This window comes from Scomber scombrus, chromosome 2, assembly GCF_963691925.1.
Source record: "Scomber scombrus chromosome 2, fScoSco1.1, whole genome shotgun sequence".
Classification (NCBI taxonomy): domain Eukaryota; kingdom Metazoa; phylum Chordata; class Actinopteri; order Scombriformes; family Scombridae; genus Scomber; species Scomber scombrus.
Genome location: NC_084971.1, coordinates 10,121,883 through 10,141,666, shown reverse-complemented (window position 1 = coordinate 10,141,666; position 19,784 = coordinate 10,121,883). Strand labels below are relative to the sequence as shown.

The following is a 19,784-nucleotide window of genomic DNA, read 5'->3' as shown; positions in this document are numbered from 1 at the left end:
TTAAATGATTCAAGACAATATGAGACACATTTTTACAACAACAATCTTTATTCATTTATTCTACTTTTCTTTTTTTAAGCTGTGCAGAATAAAAACAACCTCTTCAGCACTCCTTTCCTTCCAGAGATCAACTGGAATAAAACACGTCAACTTTCTTGGCAAATGAAATATTCACTCTTTTTTATCATTTTGACCGTTTTTTTTTTTTTATACCTATTTGAGTGCCGGTGTCCCCTCCATGATGGGTCAAAGTCCACTGCATTCAAAATGTTAAGCCTTTACGGCAGCGCAGCAAAGACTTAAGTGCTGTACTCAAATGTGCAAAGCAGAGTTTGTCAAAATGTCTGTCGTCGTCAGTTATCTCATCAACAGACAGCAGCCGTCTCATTTCTTACCTGCAGGAGACAGAAGATGGCAGTTAACAGCCCTGTCCATCAACAAATAACACAAATTAACAGTACAGGAATTGTTTATTTTGCTCAACTTTTGTTAAACACGACACAACTGAGAAATGAGATCTTTGCACTGACATGATCTGAAACATCTGCTGTAATCAACATGTTGCAATCCAAACAGGTTTTTTGCATTACATCTTATTTAAAAGTCCGATGCTAATGCAGTTTGCCAATGTAATTTTTTCCTCATCAAACCTCATAATCTGATCAATACAAGGTTATATTTTTATTTTAAAAAAAGCTTCATTTAAAAAGGTATGAAGACAAAAATCATGACTCTTGAAAATGTGTCTAAAAGTAAAAGCACTGTATCATCAGAGAGATCTATTATTATAAATGCAGTCAACATTGACACAGTGCCGAACATCAGGATGTTGGAAGGAGCTTCTGCTTTTATTCAGATGAGCTTCTGGATATGTGTCGACTCTTATCTTGATTCCTCCAGGATGCGTCGACACACTTCGAGAGATCATTTTGACTACGACAGGTAATAAAGTGTGGGGAAGTCTACCGTGTGTGTGTTTGTATGTGTGTATGTGTGCGCGCCCTGTAGGGTTCCACACATGGAGTCCATAATTTCCAATTCAGCCCCCCTCCCCTTCGTCTTTTTCTTTTAACTTTCCTCATGAAAGAGAAAAACCAGCCACAACTTTCTTAAGAGGACACACACGGAGATCAGCCAGAAATAAAGCGCACATAAAAACAAGACGTCCAGAGAGAGAAAAGGGAGCAATATTCTAAACAAAAACATCAATACGATGACCGCCAGAATCACCACAACAGAACAACAGAAAAGTGCCGAGCCTGGGCTGACCACAGGGGCTCGAGCTGTGTGATGTGGCCCAGCAGCAGCCTCTCTTTCTGGGCTCAGAGTGTCTGTAGTGGTCTCCTGGGCCAGAGGGGGTGACCATCCTGAACTAATTGGTTCACCCTTACATGCATCCTTATCTTCTGAGTCATGAGGAATTCTGCTTTCAAACGGCCGTTTCCTATTGACTGTGGTTCGGGGTTTGTGTGCATGTATGTGTGTGTGTGCGTGCGTGCGTGCGTGTGTGTGTGTGCGTGTGTGTGTGTGTGTGTGTGTGTGTATTTACTACGACAAGAATCTTGTGGCTAAAAGCTTTCTGTCCTTTCTCTACCGAAGAAAAAATAAAGTGATCTCTGGGAAGGATGACTGGGTTGAGTGTGTACATGTTTGGTTTAGTACAAACAAACTCAAACATCGACCCAAACAGATTGGTTTGGTACATTCGGGCTGGTGTGAAAGCTGTCAATCAAACTCTGGTGAGGACTTAAAGGAGACTGCATGAAAACAAGGGACTCAGTTACTGTCAGTGTTGACCCTTGTTCAGTTCATTTCTGGTGTGAAAGCAAAGCAGATAAACCAGAGAATTTTATGATAGTTGACGTGATTTTAACACAGATTCATGAGCTAAAGTACTATTAAATCGAATCAAAAAAGAGAAAACACAGTATATTTCTGGGAAAATTATTTGGTGACCACTGTAACACAAATGTGTGTAACCCTAACCCAGGCGAGTGCTGGGTTTTTCCCTGGTTAATCAGAAAGTGAAAAAGAGGTTCCTGTTCCTCAAAGTAAAATAAGGTAAGCTCAAGATAAATAAACACATACAGTATGTTGCATAAAGTGCAGCATGACCTACCGCCAGTAACTGGAATTTAATTTTCCCCATGTGTAGCACTGATGATGCAGGATGAAAGTCACTAAAACTGTCCAATGAATGAATTTCATGTCAGTGTGTATCAATTTCATGCTTACAGCTCTTGGTTTGTTGCAAAAAGTCACTGAAGACACAAAATGGACAGGACCGGAGAAAGATGGACGCAAAACTGAACACAGAACATCTATTTAACGGACTGATCCAAACTTTATGTGAAATAAAATGAGTGTGCAAGTGATTTGGTGTGTGTGTGTGTGCGCGCGTGTGTGCGTGCGTGTGTGTGTGTGTGCGCGTGTGTGTGCCTGTGTGTGCGTGTGTGTGCGTGTGTGTGCGTGTGTGTGCGTGTGCGCTCTCAATCCTGCCCCATCCTCACCTGGAAGCTTGAGCCACTTGGGAACCTTGCCCGGGTCAGACCTGTTGGGTTTAGCAGCCTGGGTGTGTTCAGGCTGGTCTCGCCCATTCTGTGTGGAGCCGCCAGCGTCTGCTGTCGGCTGTGGAGGAGACAGTGGCTCCTGGGAGGCCACAGGGGTGGAGGAGGGTGTCGCAGACCTGGGCATGCAGCTGAGGTGGAGGGGGAAAAAAAAAAGGAAGGGTGAAATCTTTGGATTCTTTTGGTGAAACTCCTTTGGAGGAGTGCAGGCTGTTGTTTTTTGTTTTCTGAGGAATTCATGTGTCTACTTAGAGCTGCGTTGTTTGGCTGGTGGAGGAGCCGTGCCAGAAATGAAACAACAGAGGGAGATAAAGATCTAAAACAAGAGGAGGGGTGATGACCTTATTAAAGAAGCTAAAGGACAACAGGTGGGGGTCAGTTTTGGGAAACGGGCTCTATCTTTAGAAGGACTGGAAAAATGGTGTGTGCGTTTATGTGTGCATGCATGCGTGCGTGCATGTGTGTTTGTGGAGGAAATGAGGGCGCATGGGGGCACCTGCTGTTTAGGCGAAACCTCAAAGGGATTCCAATGATGACAGCTTTGTGACAGGAAAATAGGCTGGTTGCCGCGGGATACAAGTGCACATACACAACCAAAGGCACGCACGACCAAAGGCACATTTAAACACACACTCACTCACACACACACGTACACATACCTCGCTATGGACTCATTTGCTTGCAAGGCCGAGACAGTGGATCCTAGCAGTTCCCTCTTTAAGTAAGATTCTGTGGAGGAAACGCACACAAACAAACTATTGTTTTGTTGTGTTACATTCCTCAGTAATACACCAGTATCTAATTCTCTGCATATGAGGGGGGGGGGGAAGAAAGAAAAAAAAGATAGAAACCTGTCTTAACATTGGAGCCGAAGTAGACCAGTGCACCAGGAAACAGGTCGGCCTGCGGATAGAGAGAGAAGCAGAAGTGAACAGAAGCAGTCAAAAAATGTTTGGCACACAACTCAATTTCTCTGCAAAACATGGAAAAATCCAAACAAAACCGTCTCCTACTACACGCAAACCAAGTGCTACCACCACATCCAAGCCAAAGTCAAGTTCATTTTTGAAGATGATTCATTGCTCGGGGATCTGAACCAGTAACCGTGGCTCTTTGAAGCAGACCACAAAATGAGCACCAATCAAATGGTTAGTGGAAACACTTTCACCCCTGAAGCACAACACTCCTCTCTGGTGATAGTCTTAATGGTTATAATGGACCAGTCGCAGGCAGATATTATCAACTGTACAATTATGAGGTAGGAACACAGACAGACAGGCAGGCAAGCGGGGCACATGTCTGTGACTCTAATAGAACGGAGACAAACAGAGCGGGTTAAAGGAAAACAGTCCTCGACACATTCACAGAAACACATGAGCGACGCAGGAGAGATTGGAAGCAGGAGCTGAGTTGTTTTCAATGATGTAGTGGTAAATAAGAAAGATGAGCAGTCAGTCAGCAGCCCAAAAAAAAAAAACACACAAAGAGATAAACATTAAATGTATTGTCAAGAAAAAAGCATCAAAGAGTGATTTCTGCTTTTCGTCTTATAACTAGCCTAAAATGCTCAGTGATTTGTAATATACATTACATTCAAATATATATGTAAACTACATATATATTTACGACTAAACTCTGCAAATCATTGGGTTTGTAATGTTTTATGAATACTAAAAGAGGATCTGTTTCATCAGAGAAATAAAACTACAGTAATGGTTTATGTAATACTGATCTACTTCCTGAAGATCTTTATGTTAGAGAATCCACCTACTACAGACCTTGTTATATTCTCCATAGAAAAGATAACTGATACACCTCGACCACAGTGAGACTGAGGTAAAAAAACAGAAGATGAAATGGTTTCTTTGAGGAAACACAGTATAAATACTTTTCTAATAATTGACATTTGTTTTGTTTTTTTATTTCAATAATAGTGTCACTATTATTGAAATACACATCTGCACCCAAATCCCTGTGTAATGAACTTTACCTGTGTATTTGTCTGTTTAATTGATGGCCTCGTACTAGCCACCCTGTACCTCTTGTTAACCGCTAAATTTATAATGTAATAAACAAAATAGATAGATAGACAGTTACCATGTCATTTATTCAGTGTATTCTGTTTTTATATTGATTAGTGTGTAGTTTTGGGTGAGAAACCTTCTAGATACAACTTACTTGAAACTTAAAATCCCTCGTTTAGACGCAGGTGATCATCATTCAACGTATGATATATCTTCTTAAAACAGGCAACCTTTTTCACAGCAGATATTTTGACTTATTAATGATATTAGTAACATCTAACGACAGCTCGTTGCTTTTTTGGTATTATGGAAAAAAGTCGGTATGTTATTAATTAAACTTTGCTTTTCTTTGTCCTTTCCAAGTGGCAAAGATCCCTGAGCAGCACCTGTAAACATTTAAAGGTGTCACAGTAAACGAGACAAATACTTGCTATACTGCAACACTGAGTTTTGTATTTGTACAGACACTGTCTACTGTTGAAGATGCTCTGAATTTTTGCCGTGTTTCTCTTTATTGCCAAGAGAGCATCAAGTGGATCCAGATTATATCCAAAAGCTGAACTGATCTTTCCCAGCCTGTTGTTGGCCTCGTCTGCGCGGTTTCTTCTCCAGCAGAGGCGAGTGTAGCTGAGTAGCTTTAAAAAACATTATAATAAATATCTAAAGTATCTTGTCAAATGTTTCATAAAACCTACATCCTGCTTTTTTTGCATCCGTAATAAATTCCAGGTATTTTTAAAAAGTATATCAGCTTAAAAAAAGATTGAATAACTCCCTCGTGTGTTGAGCAGTGATGCCATCTAGTGCCACAACTATTCATCAATATAAAGAAAATCTTCTCTTCTTACTTTTTACAAGTTTAATTATTTATTATATTTAATTACTATTCCTACAATTATTATTATCTGTAGGATCCACTTTGTTACATGCCTGTATATTTGTGTACTTTACGTTTTCACCTACGACCAATAGGCGGCGCTTATTCTTGTATTGGGCTAATTAAGAGTTGTACTTATGAAGATCAAGCTTAATCAGCCTTAGGTGCTGCTGATTTGTTAGAGAGACATACAGTGTTTGAGCCTTTGTTTCATTCCCACTTATTTTCTTTTTGTACATTTTAGTGGAACAGTTTGGTGTACTTTGTGCAAGAAGGCTACAATGGACAATCCTGGTGGTATTGTCCTTTGTAGCCGCGGTGAACTGAAATAGTCTGTACAATAAATCTGAGCTTTGATCATCGACAAACTGGGAATTTTATTTGAAGCATGCGTCACAACAAAAACTCACATTAGCTTTTTAAGTGGCTTTTTTTAAGTCTAGGACAAAGTCTCTACATGATCTGTTCTCAGTCTGTTTGCATAATATCATGTATTTATCCATCAAATGATCTTGTACAAGACTTGTTTCATATGCTGTCTGCTTGAAACATTTAAAAGAGTGCTGGCGACAGCAATTATGATCATCTGAAGTATCATTTTAAATGGTGGAAGCTCGAAAGGCTAACAAAGTTACAACAGTAATGGTGTGCGTCTGTATGAATGGTCACTAACTCCTATATGTCATCAATCTATCTATAATTATACTGTAACTTTGGTCTATTCTGTCCCTCTGTCTGTTCTGGGAGTGGGATTCCTCTGCTGTTGCTCTTCCTGCTCTGTGGGTTCTTCCATTTATTCCTTGTTAAACAGTTGTTTTTTTTGGGGGGGTGGTGTTCTTATTTGAATCAAAGATAGGGGATGTTGTGTTGCTGTACAGATTGTAAGATTGATATTGAGACATGCAAATAAAATCAACATATCTCAAAAAATGATGGAATTTAGTGTTAGCTGCTCAGTAAAACATTTTGCATGTGACTCCAGTCAGCAGTGTAAAAAGAGAAGGTGGGATTAGGTGGGTTTACCTCCACTACAACCCCTTTTACACACACACACACTGCCCCGCCCCCCCCCCCCCTGTTGGCTGCTAAATTGGGACACGCTGGCCTAATTGCTATTATCACAGCTCTGTGAGCAGGAAACAATGTGTTACAGTGGAACAACGGGCATTCCTGCTATCCTCCTCCCTCTGGCAGTGGCGCTTCCACTCGGGACGACTTGTGCGTGTGTGTGTGTGTGTATGAGTGAGAGAGAGGGACAGTATAAAAAAATATATAAGAGGGAGAGAGAGAGGAATGGAGAGAGAGAAAGAAAGAGAGGCAGAACGGATCCTGATGGAAGACAGAGGGAGAGACGGATGAGGGAGGTATCAAAGGGCTGCTGGGTTGGGAAACATTCCTTTCCTGACATGACACAAAGTGTGTGTGCGTGAGTGTGTGTGTGTGAGTGTGAGAGAGAGCGAGAGAGCGAGAGAGAGCGAGAGAGCGAGAGACACAGAGAGAGAGAGAGAGAGAGTGAGACAGAGACACAGAGACAGAGAGACAGAGAGAGAGAGTACATATGCATGTGTGCTCATGTCTATGTGACATGACAAAAAAAGATTAAAGATTCCGTGTGTGTGTGTCAAAGATTGATGTATAGACAGGAAAACGGAGACAGACAGCGTGTATGTGTGTGTGTGTGTGTGTGTGTGTGTGTGTGTGTGTGTGTGTGTGTGTGTGTGTGTGTGTGTGTGTATCTGTGTGACATGATACCAAGGGGATTAAAGATTTTGTTTTTGTGCGCTTTAATGCTTTTAAGTCCCTAATGGATAGAGACATGGGGGTGAGGGGAGGGGCTTTGGAGGGGAGTGAGGCACAAGAGAGGGTCGGACAGAGGGACAGTAGTGCTGTTGGAGGTGGAGACGGGAGGAGGAGGAGGAGGGGATGAGAGGAAAAGAGAGAAAGTTGGAGTTGGGGTACAGGAGAGGGACATGTAGAGGAAAACAGGCCGGGGGAGCTCAGAGAGGGACAAAAAGATAAAAAAACAAAGAGGGACGGGTGACTTGCATCAGAACATCACATACAGAGAGGTCATGGTACGAAAAGGGCGCATACACACACACACACACAAGCACTCATTTCAAAGTGTGCTTCTGAGGATCCTTATCTTTTGTACCGGCCCCTCTGTGGAGCTGAATCTTGTTCCTCATCAAAGATATCACTTCAAACAACTTTCTCTGCCTCCACCTCTCCTTCTTCCCCCCACGCGCTGCTTCAGGTTGAGTCACAGTGTCAAAAAGAGAAAATAAGGAGCACAGCACTGACGACAAAAAAAAAAATTCTAGTTATCCCAAAATAATACATCTATAAATGAAAGACGACAGGGAGAGCTGGTGAGGCGTATAGGAACACCGTAGTGGAGAACAACTTTGGGTTTTTTTTCTCCCCGTTGTTTGCTTGCATCTCTTCGCTCTCATCTGTTTCAGCATGAGAATCGCTCTGAACTTGAAGGCAACAAAGCATCGAGTCTGCCCGTTGCTCTGTGCGTGAGAGTGTCTGTGTGTGTGTGTGTGTGTTAAGATCAAAGTGAGGCCTGTATTAACCCCATGTGCCAGTCTGGGAAAAATCAAGCCCAGCTGGGGTCAAGGACAGTGGAGAGGGGGAACAAGTTTTGAGAGCGTGTAGGAGCGAGAGAAGAGGGGGAGAACGGGAATGTGGCGAGGCTTTGAAGAGGAGAGAAGAACCAGCCAATACAATTTACAGTCTGCGTGTTTTGTGTGTGTGTGTGTGGAGATAGTTTCAAACATGGGGGGAGTCAAAGTTGTTTTTTTCTGGGGTGTGACTGTGATGTGGTTTGCCAGAGTCCGGTTTTTCTGTTTATTGTTGTGCTGCCTGCGTACTCACACGACACTGCGACCGCTCTTACCTGGAAAAGTGTGGCTGAAGGATCGTCCAGAATGGTTTTCGGGGGCGTGATGACTGAAAGAAAGATTTTTTTACAAGAGAAGAAATTAAAAACTGGACACGTCACTGTAGGTAAAATCTACTTTCAAGTACTGGAAAATTTGGAGGGATTCAAATGTGTGGCCATTGATTAATGACGTAAAATTTCAAACTTTTCCAATAGAATACGATCAGTTTTCATTTAAGACCAGCGTTTTGTCAGATGCACGAGGAAGGCTGAATGGCTTTAAGGAGTTTTAATTAAGTCAACTGAGACTCAAATAATTTCGTAACACAGTAGAAAATCTATGTAGATAAACCTGAGTGGCCTCTTTGGCAACATTGCTATCATTACAGTTCAATTTGACTTTAGTCATCAGACTACTGTAAATCTGAGCCAATGTTTGGATATACAGGAAAGAAAAAAACAAAGGCACAATCTGCAAAATGTAAACAATAAGAAAAGAAAAAATACAAAAAAAAGTGCTGACAGACTTTTAAAAATGAAATTTAAAAGTTAACACCAATTTATTAAAACTTGGATTTAACTGTTGTAGTTTTTGGGAATCACTTCTACCAGTTATATAAAACTGTACTGATGAAATGTATTCCTGAGATCAGAAAACATAGCGACATTGCTAAAAAGAAATCAGACAGCTTTTAAATAAGTGTCTAAATAGGCCAAACTTCTTGGGGGAGAAAACAAAGATAAATAGTTAGATTAATAACTGTCTGTTATAAACTTTCGTTTCAGTTTACAGACATGTTTATTGGTTTAATTTAGGCCCTCTTGTTAGGTTAATTACGTTTAGTTTCACCACCAAAGAAAGTGGATTAGTAATCCATAATCTGGCTAAACTGATGGCTTGTTTAATGTTTGACCACTCATTTCTTGTCCTGTTAAACTATGTTGTAGCAAAGTTCAGACACCTCAACAGTTACTTAATGATGTCCAAAACTATAAATATATCTAAGTTGGCCAAAACCAGCACAGAAACATGGCTTCATAGTAACATAAATGTTCACACTTGATGATGTGATTTATTATGTGGAAATTAAGTGACACTTACACAGATAGAAACTGAGCTGAAGATCCTCCAAGTGACTCCTCACAAAACTCTTCACGGCACCAACTGCGCACAAGACAAACAGAGAAAATTGATTTGTGCATAAAGAAAGGATTGGTTTGCACCTAAATCAGTCCCTGTGTGGAGTGCATTTCATTTTTAGATGGAATTTCCCTCAGATTTGTTGTTCTGCTGCTTGTTGTGTTGCCGTTAGGGTTGAGGTGGATCTAATCCCTGGAATTACAGACCTGTCTCATTCTTTCTCTCTCTCTGGTGTGGCTTCAGTCATAAATGTGGTGAGTGAGCCACAAGTAGCTTTAACATTGCAGCCATACCTGTGGCTAGCCCAGCTGAAATGAACACTCTCCACAATGCGCACACACACACGCATGCAAACACAAACACACACACACACCTGTCTCCAGAGGCCTGAAGAAACCCTGTAGAACATGTCTGTCTGGAAACTGGACCCTCAGGACCACCTGGAGACACACAGTGGCAGTGTTTTAATTAAAGCTGTACAAACAAATACGCATGTTTCAAAGCAGGATTGTGATGACTTGCACTCACTTTGGGATATCTGTCCATCTTCTCCTTCATCTGAGCTTCTCTCAGAGATTTAGTCATGAGTGGAGTCTCCTCCAGTGACTTCCTGCAGAACGGAAGCAGAAAAAGATGGACAAAGTCATAATGAAGCGAGCTGTGACATAAAAAGAAGAATCGACAACGGGGAAGATGATCGGGGAAAAAAACGAAAGTCAATGCTTCGTCCTTTAGCCTCGCTCGTGTGTGGCCGTGTATGCGTGTGAGCGTGTCAGAGGCAGAGGCGAATTGCTGTGGTTGGCTTAATTCCACCCTTGGTAATTGCAGTCATCGACACTGTAGTAGCGTAGCCATGAGGCAGCCAGCTAAGTCAGTGCAGACGGAGATTAAAGGATGTATGTGTGGCGGCCTCAACGTGACAGTGTTTGGTCGATGGCTGCAAGATAAACATCTCCGCAATGCAGGTTTACTAATTACCCCCCGTACGCCATATTTAGAGGCTTTAGTAGTGTGCGTGCTGTCTTATGAATGAGAAGAACACACACAGTATCTCAGCAGCTGTGGTCTGCTGCGGCCACATCCAGAGAGCGCAGAGTAAACTTATCCGCATCTGTTTTGAAGAAGCGCTCATAAATAAATAAAAACTTCAAAACACACACGGTGATGCCCAGTGTTCTCCCTGCCTATAGCCTCTCATCACTGCCCTGGTATTCTGCAATTAAGGGTAAAACATTGACAAAACACAGCTGAGCCAAACTGACTAATTATCTGTTACAAACAGAGCAGGAATACATCTGATCCAAACGTGTTTCTACAGCAACAAGGTATTTATGCTAAATATCACACGCAGACATCTGACCAAAGTCGCCCAAGCGCTTCCGTTCATTTCCTTCTCCTTACCTCTCGCTCTTCAGCTGGGAGAAGCGCTTGCGCACATCATCCATGGTCACTTCAAAGAACTCGTCGGGCAGATCGCCGTGCTGATCCGACTTATGTGACATAGTCTCCAAGTGATATATGAGAGGCTCCCTCTCCACCGGCTGCAGAGATAGATAGAGAGAGAGTCAATGACAGTGTCCACGTTAAGGTTTTTATTTACTCCATGAAACATCAGGATTATTCATATAATTAAAACAGCTGGCCTGAGTGGGGACACAGACCCTAAATCAATGAGTTACAGGATAATATTGTGTCATTCGAGGTTTAAACCCACAACACGGGAAGCAGGTTTACCTTCAAGAACTGCTCTCCATGCTCCATGTCCTCATCTGGCTGGTTGGCAGTGGCTTGATGCTGCAAAAGAAACAGAAACGGCTACAAGTTATACTCACTTACTTACTAGGAGAAATGATTTTGTCAGCTGCCATTTCTCAAACAAAACGGTCTGTAATCTACAGACATGTGTGCATATCAAACAAAAACAAAACAAAAACACAAGAATGAGCAAAAATAGGATTTCTAGAAGATTTCTTATACTTGGGGCAAGAATAAGATTTCTTGCTGTGGTAGCCTGATGGTTAAGATGCATATGACATCAGCAGAGATAAACTTTTAAGCCACCTAGAGCTGCAACGACTAGATGAATTGTTTAAGATAAAAATGCCAAAGTTCTCTGGTTTCAACTTCTTAAATCTAAACATTTTCTGGTTTCTTTAGTCCTCTTCGACAGTAACCTGAATATGATGACAACGGAGAAGAAGAGCTGCTGGGTCTTTGTGGTGGTCACATACATGTCTCTTTGGATACTTTAGGTGTAATGTGCTTATTCCATCTTGTGAAGGGCTTTTTGCATGGATGGGATATGGTCTCAGTCAAAAAGGTCAAATGCAAAGGGGGGAGGGCCTCTAATGTCCTTCTTTAACAACTTCAACAACTTCTAACACTATGACTTTCAGTGTTTCAGGGTTTCTATGTCCCATTTGCACATAATGTGATGCCATAGCATAATCAACATTCTTTGTGCGGATGGCATTTTTATGTTCTTCAACTCGGTCTTTTAGTCTTCTTTTTGTTCTTCCTACTTAGAAACAACCACAGGGACATGCCAGTCTATAATCAATGTGTGGTGTTGCAATTGGCAAAGTCTCTCGTTTGATATGTGCTCCCATCATGGAAATAATTGGATTTCACGTTATTATCGCAATGATTACAACTCCCACGTTTAAAAGTTCCACAGGGCTTTTTGTATTGGGGAGGGGGGTTCCGTACCACCCGGTCTGTCAGGGTTGGTGTGCATCTGAATGAGAACTCAGGTGGTTCTGTGATTAGTGATTGGAGACATATGTCACTCTGAAAAATGATCCAATTGCGTTAATTGATGTTTCTCATTTGAGATGCTTGTTTACTGTATTATGTCACAAAATATACAAGGCAGCAATTTTACGCAATACAAAGTCAGTGGAGAGCGATGAATTGTTTTCCTCTGTGGGTGTGGGCGGGACTTAATTGCGCTCTGTCTCTAATGCAACACCACAAATGTTGTTTAGAAACTGGAGTGCCACTGTGGTTGTTTCTGTTGGGGGTTTTCCAAACACGTGTCGGCTTGGCTTCACTCGATTTGACTCAGTGTGTCAGCTCAGGGTGCGACTAGTGGTCAAAGGAGTGGCTGTATAATGGTGGATGCATTTTTTTGTGCATCACAACCCCTGTGAAATTACTCGTTTCACTCTCAGAATTTGATCCGATCACATTTGGAACGTCCAGACGAGCCACGCCATTGATTCATTTTTTAGCATTTAAGTTAGCAGAGGTCTAAAACTGAAGTTAGCAGGCTTGTCCCTGAATGATAACGAATCCCATCTGACATAACTGCAACCTGCTGGAAGGCAGGTCAGGTGCACTTTAAGGTATTTTAGGTTGTATTCTGGTCTTTGGTAAACAGAAATCAACATTTCATAGACATATAGAACAACTAATTGCATAACCAATGATAGAAATCATTAGCTGCAGCCCTAACACCAACGTGGACAAGAAGCACTTGAATTCAGAAAATTGTGTTGAGATTGTTTTCTTGAATGAATAATTTGAAAATATTCAATCATCCTACACCAATATATTTGCCTTGACAGTGTTCTGGCTATGGGTCTTACCTTGGAGCCTGAACCGTAGCTGGATTTGGCTTTCTTGGCTTTGGGGGATTCTACTGAAGACGTGAGAGCTGGCAGAGATGAGGATGATGACGATGAGGATAGTGTACGTCCGACTGCTCCTCCCGCCGGACCACCGAGGCGCTGACCACCTCCAGAAAAGGGAATGAATGGGGCCGAGGGAGCGGGAGCAGGAGAGGAGGAAGAGGAGGAGGAGGTGGAAGGGTGTGAGTTGAGTCCTGATGGCCCCGCTTCCTCTCCGTCCTCCTCCGGCATTCCTCTTCTGACAGGTGCAGCTTTTGGCCGAACTGAATCTTGGGGGTTTGGAAACACTTCCTGTTCAACAGGAAGGGTGCTCGTGGCAGAGGCAGGATTCGGTGCAGGTTGGGTTTCCATTGGAATGGCAGGGCTTACATTTTCAGTTGGCACTTTTGTTTCTGAAGTATCTGGATGTGGTGGAGCAGGATCGGGCTGAGGTGATGGACTAGGTGTGCTTTCCTTGGCAACAGGTGTCATTGGCACTGCAGCGGTTTCAGTGGCTTCCCCGTCATCTTCCTCTCCTGGTGCTTTGTTCTTTTTGACTAAAAACCTTAAAGAGCGATATAAAGAGCAGTTCATGTCATACTGTGAAGCATTAAGTCAGTGTGATTTTCCACTCTATTCACAGTTATATTTAAAGTACATCTATATTCTCAATATTAAAGTTTTTTGTATGAAATACTATAAATCACATGAAAATATGAAAACCAGCTGTGTACCTGACAATAGCACTTCCTCCTGTCAGACCCAGAGACTTCAGAGTGGCCTTCTTGAGCGCTTCTTCCCCACTCACCTACACAAACACACACGCATGCACACACGCAGACATTTGTGTTACCATAAAACTCACTTTCATCTCTTGAGAAACGTAGGGTTAAAGGAACGGTGCATACCTCGTCTCTCATGTAAACACAAGCGGGGATGGATCCTGTCTCGGACAGCTCCGACACGCTAGAGAAAGGTGGTGACATCGAGATAAACAGCAGGAGTGAAGTTATGGGCGGATCATTTTCATTTGAATCAACTGTGACAAAACAAATGAAGTGACTTTCCCTTGTTCAGGGAAATCAGCCCTGTGATTTTACAACAAAACCTCATGTGATGTGGTAGCACGCCGTCTGCATGTGTAAACCATGTGTGCACAATCCCATCTACAAACTAATTGAACCATAAATGTTTTACTATTGTTCTCCTTAATTCTGAAAATCAAAGCTTTCCCCTTTGCTTCACAACATTCCTCGAGCTTTTATGGCGGTGTGTGGCTAATATTCATTTCATCGAAGCCTTACTTCCTTGGATCAGGATGTGGAGTGATGTCATTTAATAGAGATGAGATGAGGAATTGACAGATGCATGAGCACCTGGGACCGCACAGCTGGAACTACTGAGCAACAGCTGCTTGTGTGTGTGTGTTTGAATGAGTGCTGTGTGGGAAGGCTTCAAACGTCAGTGAGAAGGTTATCAAACAGTGTTACATACATACATTTGTACCTCTATACTAATATACATATTAGTATAGAGGTATTAGCACCGCACATGGGCTGGACAACATCTAAATCTATACTGTATATCTATATTTATATATATATATTTATTGCCCAGCCTTAATGTAGTTAATAATGTGGATCACTGTCTTGAAATAATTTGTTAATTTGGACAGAAATCATCATTGTATGGCTCGTCTAAAAGAAGATAAACCCATTACCCAAAAACAACCTATGAATCTAATCTGAAAAATTCAAATCTGGTCATCACAAAGATGAGGGTACAAGAGTGCACACACACAAACCTTGTACATGTGTAAATGAACACACCTGATCTGGGGGAAATGTGTGAGCAGCTCCCACAAGCTCTGTCCACAAGAAAAAGAACCCTGCAGACGGGAGCCATCCTCCATCTGTAGCGCAATCCGCACCTAAGAGATAATGTGTAGTTCAGACGTCAGAGATGTCAAAGACCACAAACACACTTAACACATTAGCCAAAACTATAGTCACAGGAAACATTAGGAAAATGCTAGATCAACATGAGTCCATCCACCCCTCAAGCTCAATGTCTAACTCATAGTGCAAACAGTATGCTTATACTAAAAGTGATTGTGAGATGAAGTTTAAGTCCCCCTCCACTCAAAAATGTGTTTCTCTTCTTGTTCTTTCAGTTGAATGTTTGAGCTTCACTGTGCAGAATAATGAGTTTGTTTTTACATTCATCTGAAAGTAGAAAGTTTGCCTGTGCTAAGTGAAAAATCTGATTTTAAGGGTGTGGTCTATAAGCAGGATTTGTGACATCACAACTAGTTTGGAGCCAATTGTGGTCCAAAACTCAACTTACAAAAGTGTGATGTGGAAACTAGAATCCTCCACTGTACAAAACACAGAGTGAATTTTAGATGTGAAGTAGGAGACAACTTGTGTCCAGTTAAACATCTTAATGCATGTCTAGAGGAGACCTTTAAGAGGTCAGTATGTGTTTTGTGGCTGTTTTTGCATATGCAAGCTTATAGAGAGGGACACAGGTGACAAAGGACCCCAACTGGAATTGATCTAGAAACATTATCATTACATGGTACGTGTCTCAGGAACCCAGACCACCAGCATAAAAATAACTATTTTTTTAATCAAACACCTAACAGCGTTTCATCCAGATCTCTAAATCACTCTTGGACATGCAACCTGTATTAAGAGTCATAAACAAAAACCAGTAAATTAACACTAAACAATTAAATTACACTCAAGTATCCCACTGATATTTCTGTAATTTATTTGAAACATTTCAATTGCCTTTAAACACTATAAAATACAGAAGCTAAAAATAATTGAATGAAAAATGAATCATTACCTCTCACTTGTACCTTTTTTCTTAAATGCATAAAAGGGAAACTCACTATATTAAGCATAAAAATCTTCCTCTGTGATCATTTATAGGTTCTTTGCTCTTTTTTCAAGGAGAAAATTCTTCATAATCGAACTTGATTAAGCTGCACAAGAGGCCTACCTCAGTATGAATTTTAATTTCTTTAATTGAACAGGGACAATGTACAAAGAACATTAACTTTATAAAAACAAGGAGAGATGTAATGTACCTGGTTTTATCATATTGCTATTTTCCGTAGTCCCTGAGTAGGTAAGTAAAATAGTAATATAGCAATAAAACCACACAAGAAAAGACTACAAAGTACTATGGTAGCCATCCCCACATCCCCAACCCTGAACAAAGCTCTCCACATTTACAAATGTGTGCAGATTTGCTGTGTGAGTATCAAGTGTTTTGTTAGACGGGAGAAAGTTAGATTATTTTTTCTTGTTGTCATTAGTTCTGTTGGAAAATTGTCTCGTTGCTTTATGGCCATAAAAGTGAAAAATGATTGGCCTGAAAATGAGTAACACCAGACCTCAGTGCCAGCCTCTGTTCTTCTCTCTCGCTCTCTCTGAAGTCATTCTACGATTTGTTTATGTTTACTCAACAACCCTGTTGTCCAGCACACGATGCACGCTGCACATCGGCACACCGGGAGAGATGAAAGGAGAGCTCTGGCTGTCAACCGCCAAACACGAAACCCTCTCACACACAAGTACAATGCGGTAGAAGAGTGAGGGTGTGTGAGTCCATAAAATCTGTGAGGTATCAACAGTCAACCATCCATCAAATGAACAAGAACAACAGATCAAACCCAGGCGTGACTTTAATGCTTAGATGATGTCATAGGAAACTACAGCTCAGCTACAAACTATTTTTTTTTAAGATACAGATCAGATCAAAGTGAACTTGGCTACACAGATGGAGAATTTAAGTGTTGACAGGTACTGACAGTAAAAATCAACATATTGAGTTGAGTGAACAAAAATACTGAAATAATATTGATGTTGATGAAAACTAGATATCATCTAGGAGTTTTTTTAATCATTAACATGAATGGAAAAAATAACGTGATACAATACGGACAGTTATTCAGCCTTATTCCAGTTTATGGCTGTTTGACATTACAATAACAGCACATGATGTCAGTGAGTATATTATTAAATGTCACATTTTGAAACAACTCTATGAAAATTAAAGCTCCTCATAATGTGAGGTGCAGCATACAATTGATTCATTATTGTAAATAACTATAAAATATATATTTAAATATATTTATATAAATGTATATTTTTCTGGGTATCTTTTTCCTTGTCAGTTACACATGTATGATCAATTATTGTTGCTAATATTCTTGTAATTTGTGTAATACCAGCAACAATACTTTTATACTAGCCAATTATCTTATTTGTTGGACTGTAAATCAATTTATTGGTTTAGTGTTTGAAGTACAGAATATTTTAGTGTCACATCTTTTGTTCATCAGCTAATTATTCTAGTGCATTAATGTGTCCTGGGCAAGCTGTAAAGCATTTAGTTAATACAAACAAATACAACGTTCCACATGTTTAAAAACTGTATTTATGTTGTAAGTTCACATTTTTCTGCTTTACTAGGTGAGACCTATAAATCAGGCTATTGTACTTGTGTTTCCAGTAATACTAACTAACAGTTAATCAGTATATGTACTGCAATATACTGTACTTCATACACTGGTGCGTTTATTATGTTAAGTGAAACTCTCCATCTGCTTTCTCACACACACACAGTTGCACAACTCACCTGGCTGTCAGCTACAACCTGCTTCCTTGTACTTGACACCATTTCCAATTTAGCATTGTTGGGAAGGTTGGCAAACCTCATCGGCACCGTGAGGTCAAGAACAGTCCTCTGAAATCTGAAGGTGAAGACAGAAGACGATGTGAGGGTCATGGAGCACGCCAGTCTTCCTTATCTAAAAATGAGGGCTCAAACATAAACATAAGCTGGGAATTTAACCCCATTCAATTTGACAAAATATTTCTCCTCTACAGCTGTGAGTTCATTCATTCAATATAGGACATGTATAACATTGAAAAGCAGGATCCCTCTCAGTTAAAAGTAACATAAACATATGTTTTTAAGATAGCTGAACTGGAGACAATTTATAGAAAGATGTAGGGGAATATTATATTTCTTTGTTTTATGACAGTAAGCTATTGTTTAGTTGTTCAAATATACCTACCTCTGATATAAAACACGGTTTACATTAACAGTTGATTTAACTGGTTAAATGTCAGCAGCTAATTCACACATTATTCAATACTATTAACTTCTCACACACATGTCAAACCAGATTCAGTTCACACAGGTGGGTTGTTCACGTGTCCATGTGTATTTAGATGAATTTATGCTAAATTATTAAAAAATGACACTAATGTTGCTTCACTGCCATCACTGTGACAGCTGCAGCTACTGACTGATGCTCACTTCAAACCGTGATCTTCGGGGTTAAATCCGTGCTTTTTGCAGACGTCCTCCAGCACCTGAGGACGACAAAGAGAAGAGGGAATGTCACAAATGAAGCTGCGCAACATAATGTGTTAAATAATCTGATTTAATCCGCAGGGAATCAGAAAACTGATCTGTCACTGGCTAACTCCAGCTAGCCACACAAGCTAACTCCGAGGGAAACATTTAGCCTTGGTTTTGACGCAGAGCAGCAGTAAAAAAAAATACCAGCCCGGTCCGAAAACACTACATGTTCTCTAAACACTAGTTACCTGTAATAAAGGTGTGTTTGCAGACACTTTAACTGTTTGTCTTCTTCCATTTGGAGTAAGGACCGTCACAGCTGTACCGCTGGCTGCCATTGTGTTTCGTGACGTCACAGTGTTTGTTTGAATCAACTTTATTGACTCTCAAGCAGCAGCTGCAGCATGAATTAAAGGGGTCAACCCGTCCAAATTATTAGAAAGAGGTTTTTGTCTTGTTCGTGGTGCTCACAGCATTGAAAGTTAAAAAAAACAACAACAAAAAACAATAAAAAGTAAACAAACACATTCTGCAATATAATCCACATGTTAAATACATTCCACACAAGCCACAAATGTAAACTCTTCTTGTATTAGTGTAGCTTTTAATATATTGCTAACACAAATGCATACAGACAACTGAAAAACTAAAGGAAAACCTGAATGAATGAGTTTCAAGTTTCAAATATTGTTACATCTCATTACAAAAGTATAAGAGAGTAAAAAAAATCTGCGGTTTCAGCTCCTTAACAATGCAGTAAGGAATAAAACAGGAGACAGATTTAAAACTGTAAAAGCAATAGTAAGAGATAAAAAAGTACAAAACATATGATACAACAATAATGCATCAGTGTATGTGTGTGTGTAAGTGAATGTGAAATTATGAGTGAAGAAACGTGACAAATGTGCCTTCAGGCAGGTGTTCTGTGACATTCGGCACTGTTCATCTTACTGGCTCATTACAGACATAGCAAAGTGCATACATGCTATGGCTGGTCTACATAGATGTAGAAAAACATAATATGGTCAGATGAGTCAACCTTTACCATATTCGTAATGTGAGTGCTTGGATGGCACCCACCACGAGAAGGGTTCAGGCCTGAATGTTTGACCCTACAGTGAAGGGATCCATTTTCCTGCCATGGGTCTGTTCCCTCGTCACTGCAAATCCATACAAAGATATTCTAAGTGATGACAAAAAGCATTCCCACCCCTCATCAAGGGATCTCTGAATGTTTGATGAATATGAAAATGATGTGAGCCTTTGCCGACACCACACCCCAACATCTG

The 19,784-nt window shown here is 40.7% G+C and overlaps 1 protein-coding gene across 1 annotated transcript; it reads right to left on the bottom strand.

The window, feature by feature from the left end:
• Positions 1-36: 36 nt before the first annotated feature.
• Positions 37-18,840, bottom strand: aspscr1 (ASPSCR1 tether for SLC2A4, UBX domain containing). The gene is made up of 17 exons (XM_062428073.1): positions 18,744-18,840; positions 18,451-18,506; positions 17,764-17,878; positions 14,940-15,040; positions 14,019-14,076; positions 13,845-13,918; positions 13,090-13,675; positions 11,234-11,293; positions 10,901-11,040; positions 10,028-10,109; positions 9,873-9,939; positions 9,461-9,523; positions 8,374-8,426; positions 3,419-3,470; positions 3,227-3,296; positions 2,511-2,698; positions 37-395 (listed from the first exon to the last, which is right to left on the bottom strand). Exons 1-17 carry the CDS (start codon positions 18,831-18,833, stop codon positions 385-387), a joined length of 1,866 nt encoding a protein of 621 aa, XP_062284057.1. The 5' UTR covers positions 18,834-18,840; the 3' UTR covers positions 37-384.
• Between the last annotated feature and the right edge of the window lie 944 nt (positions 18,841-19,784).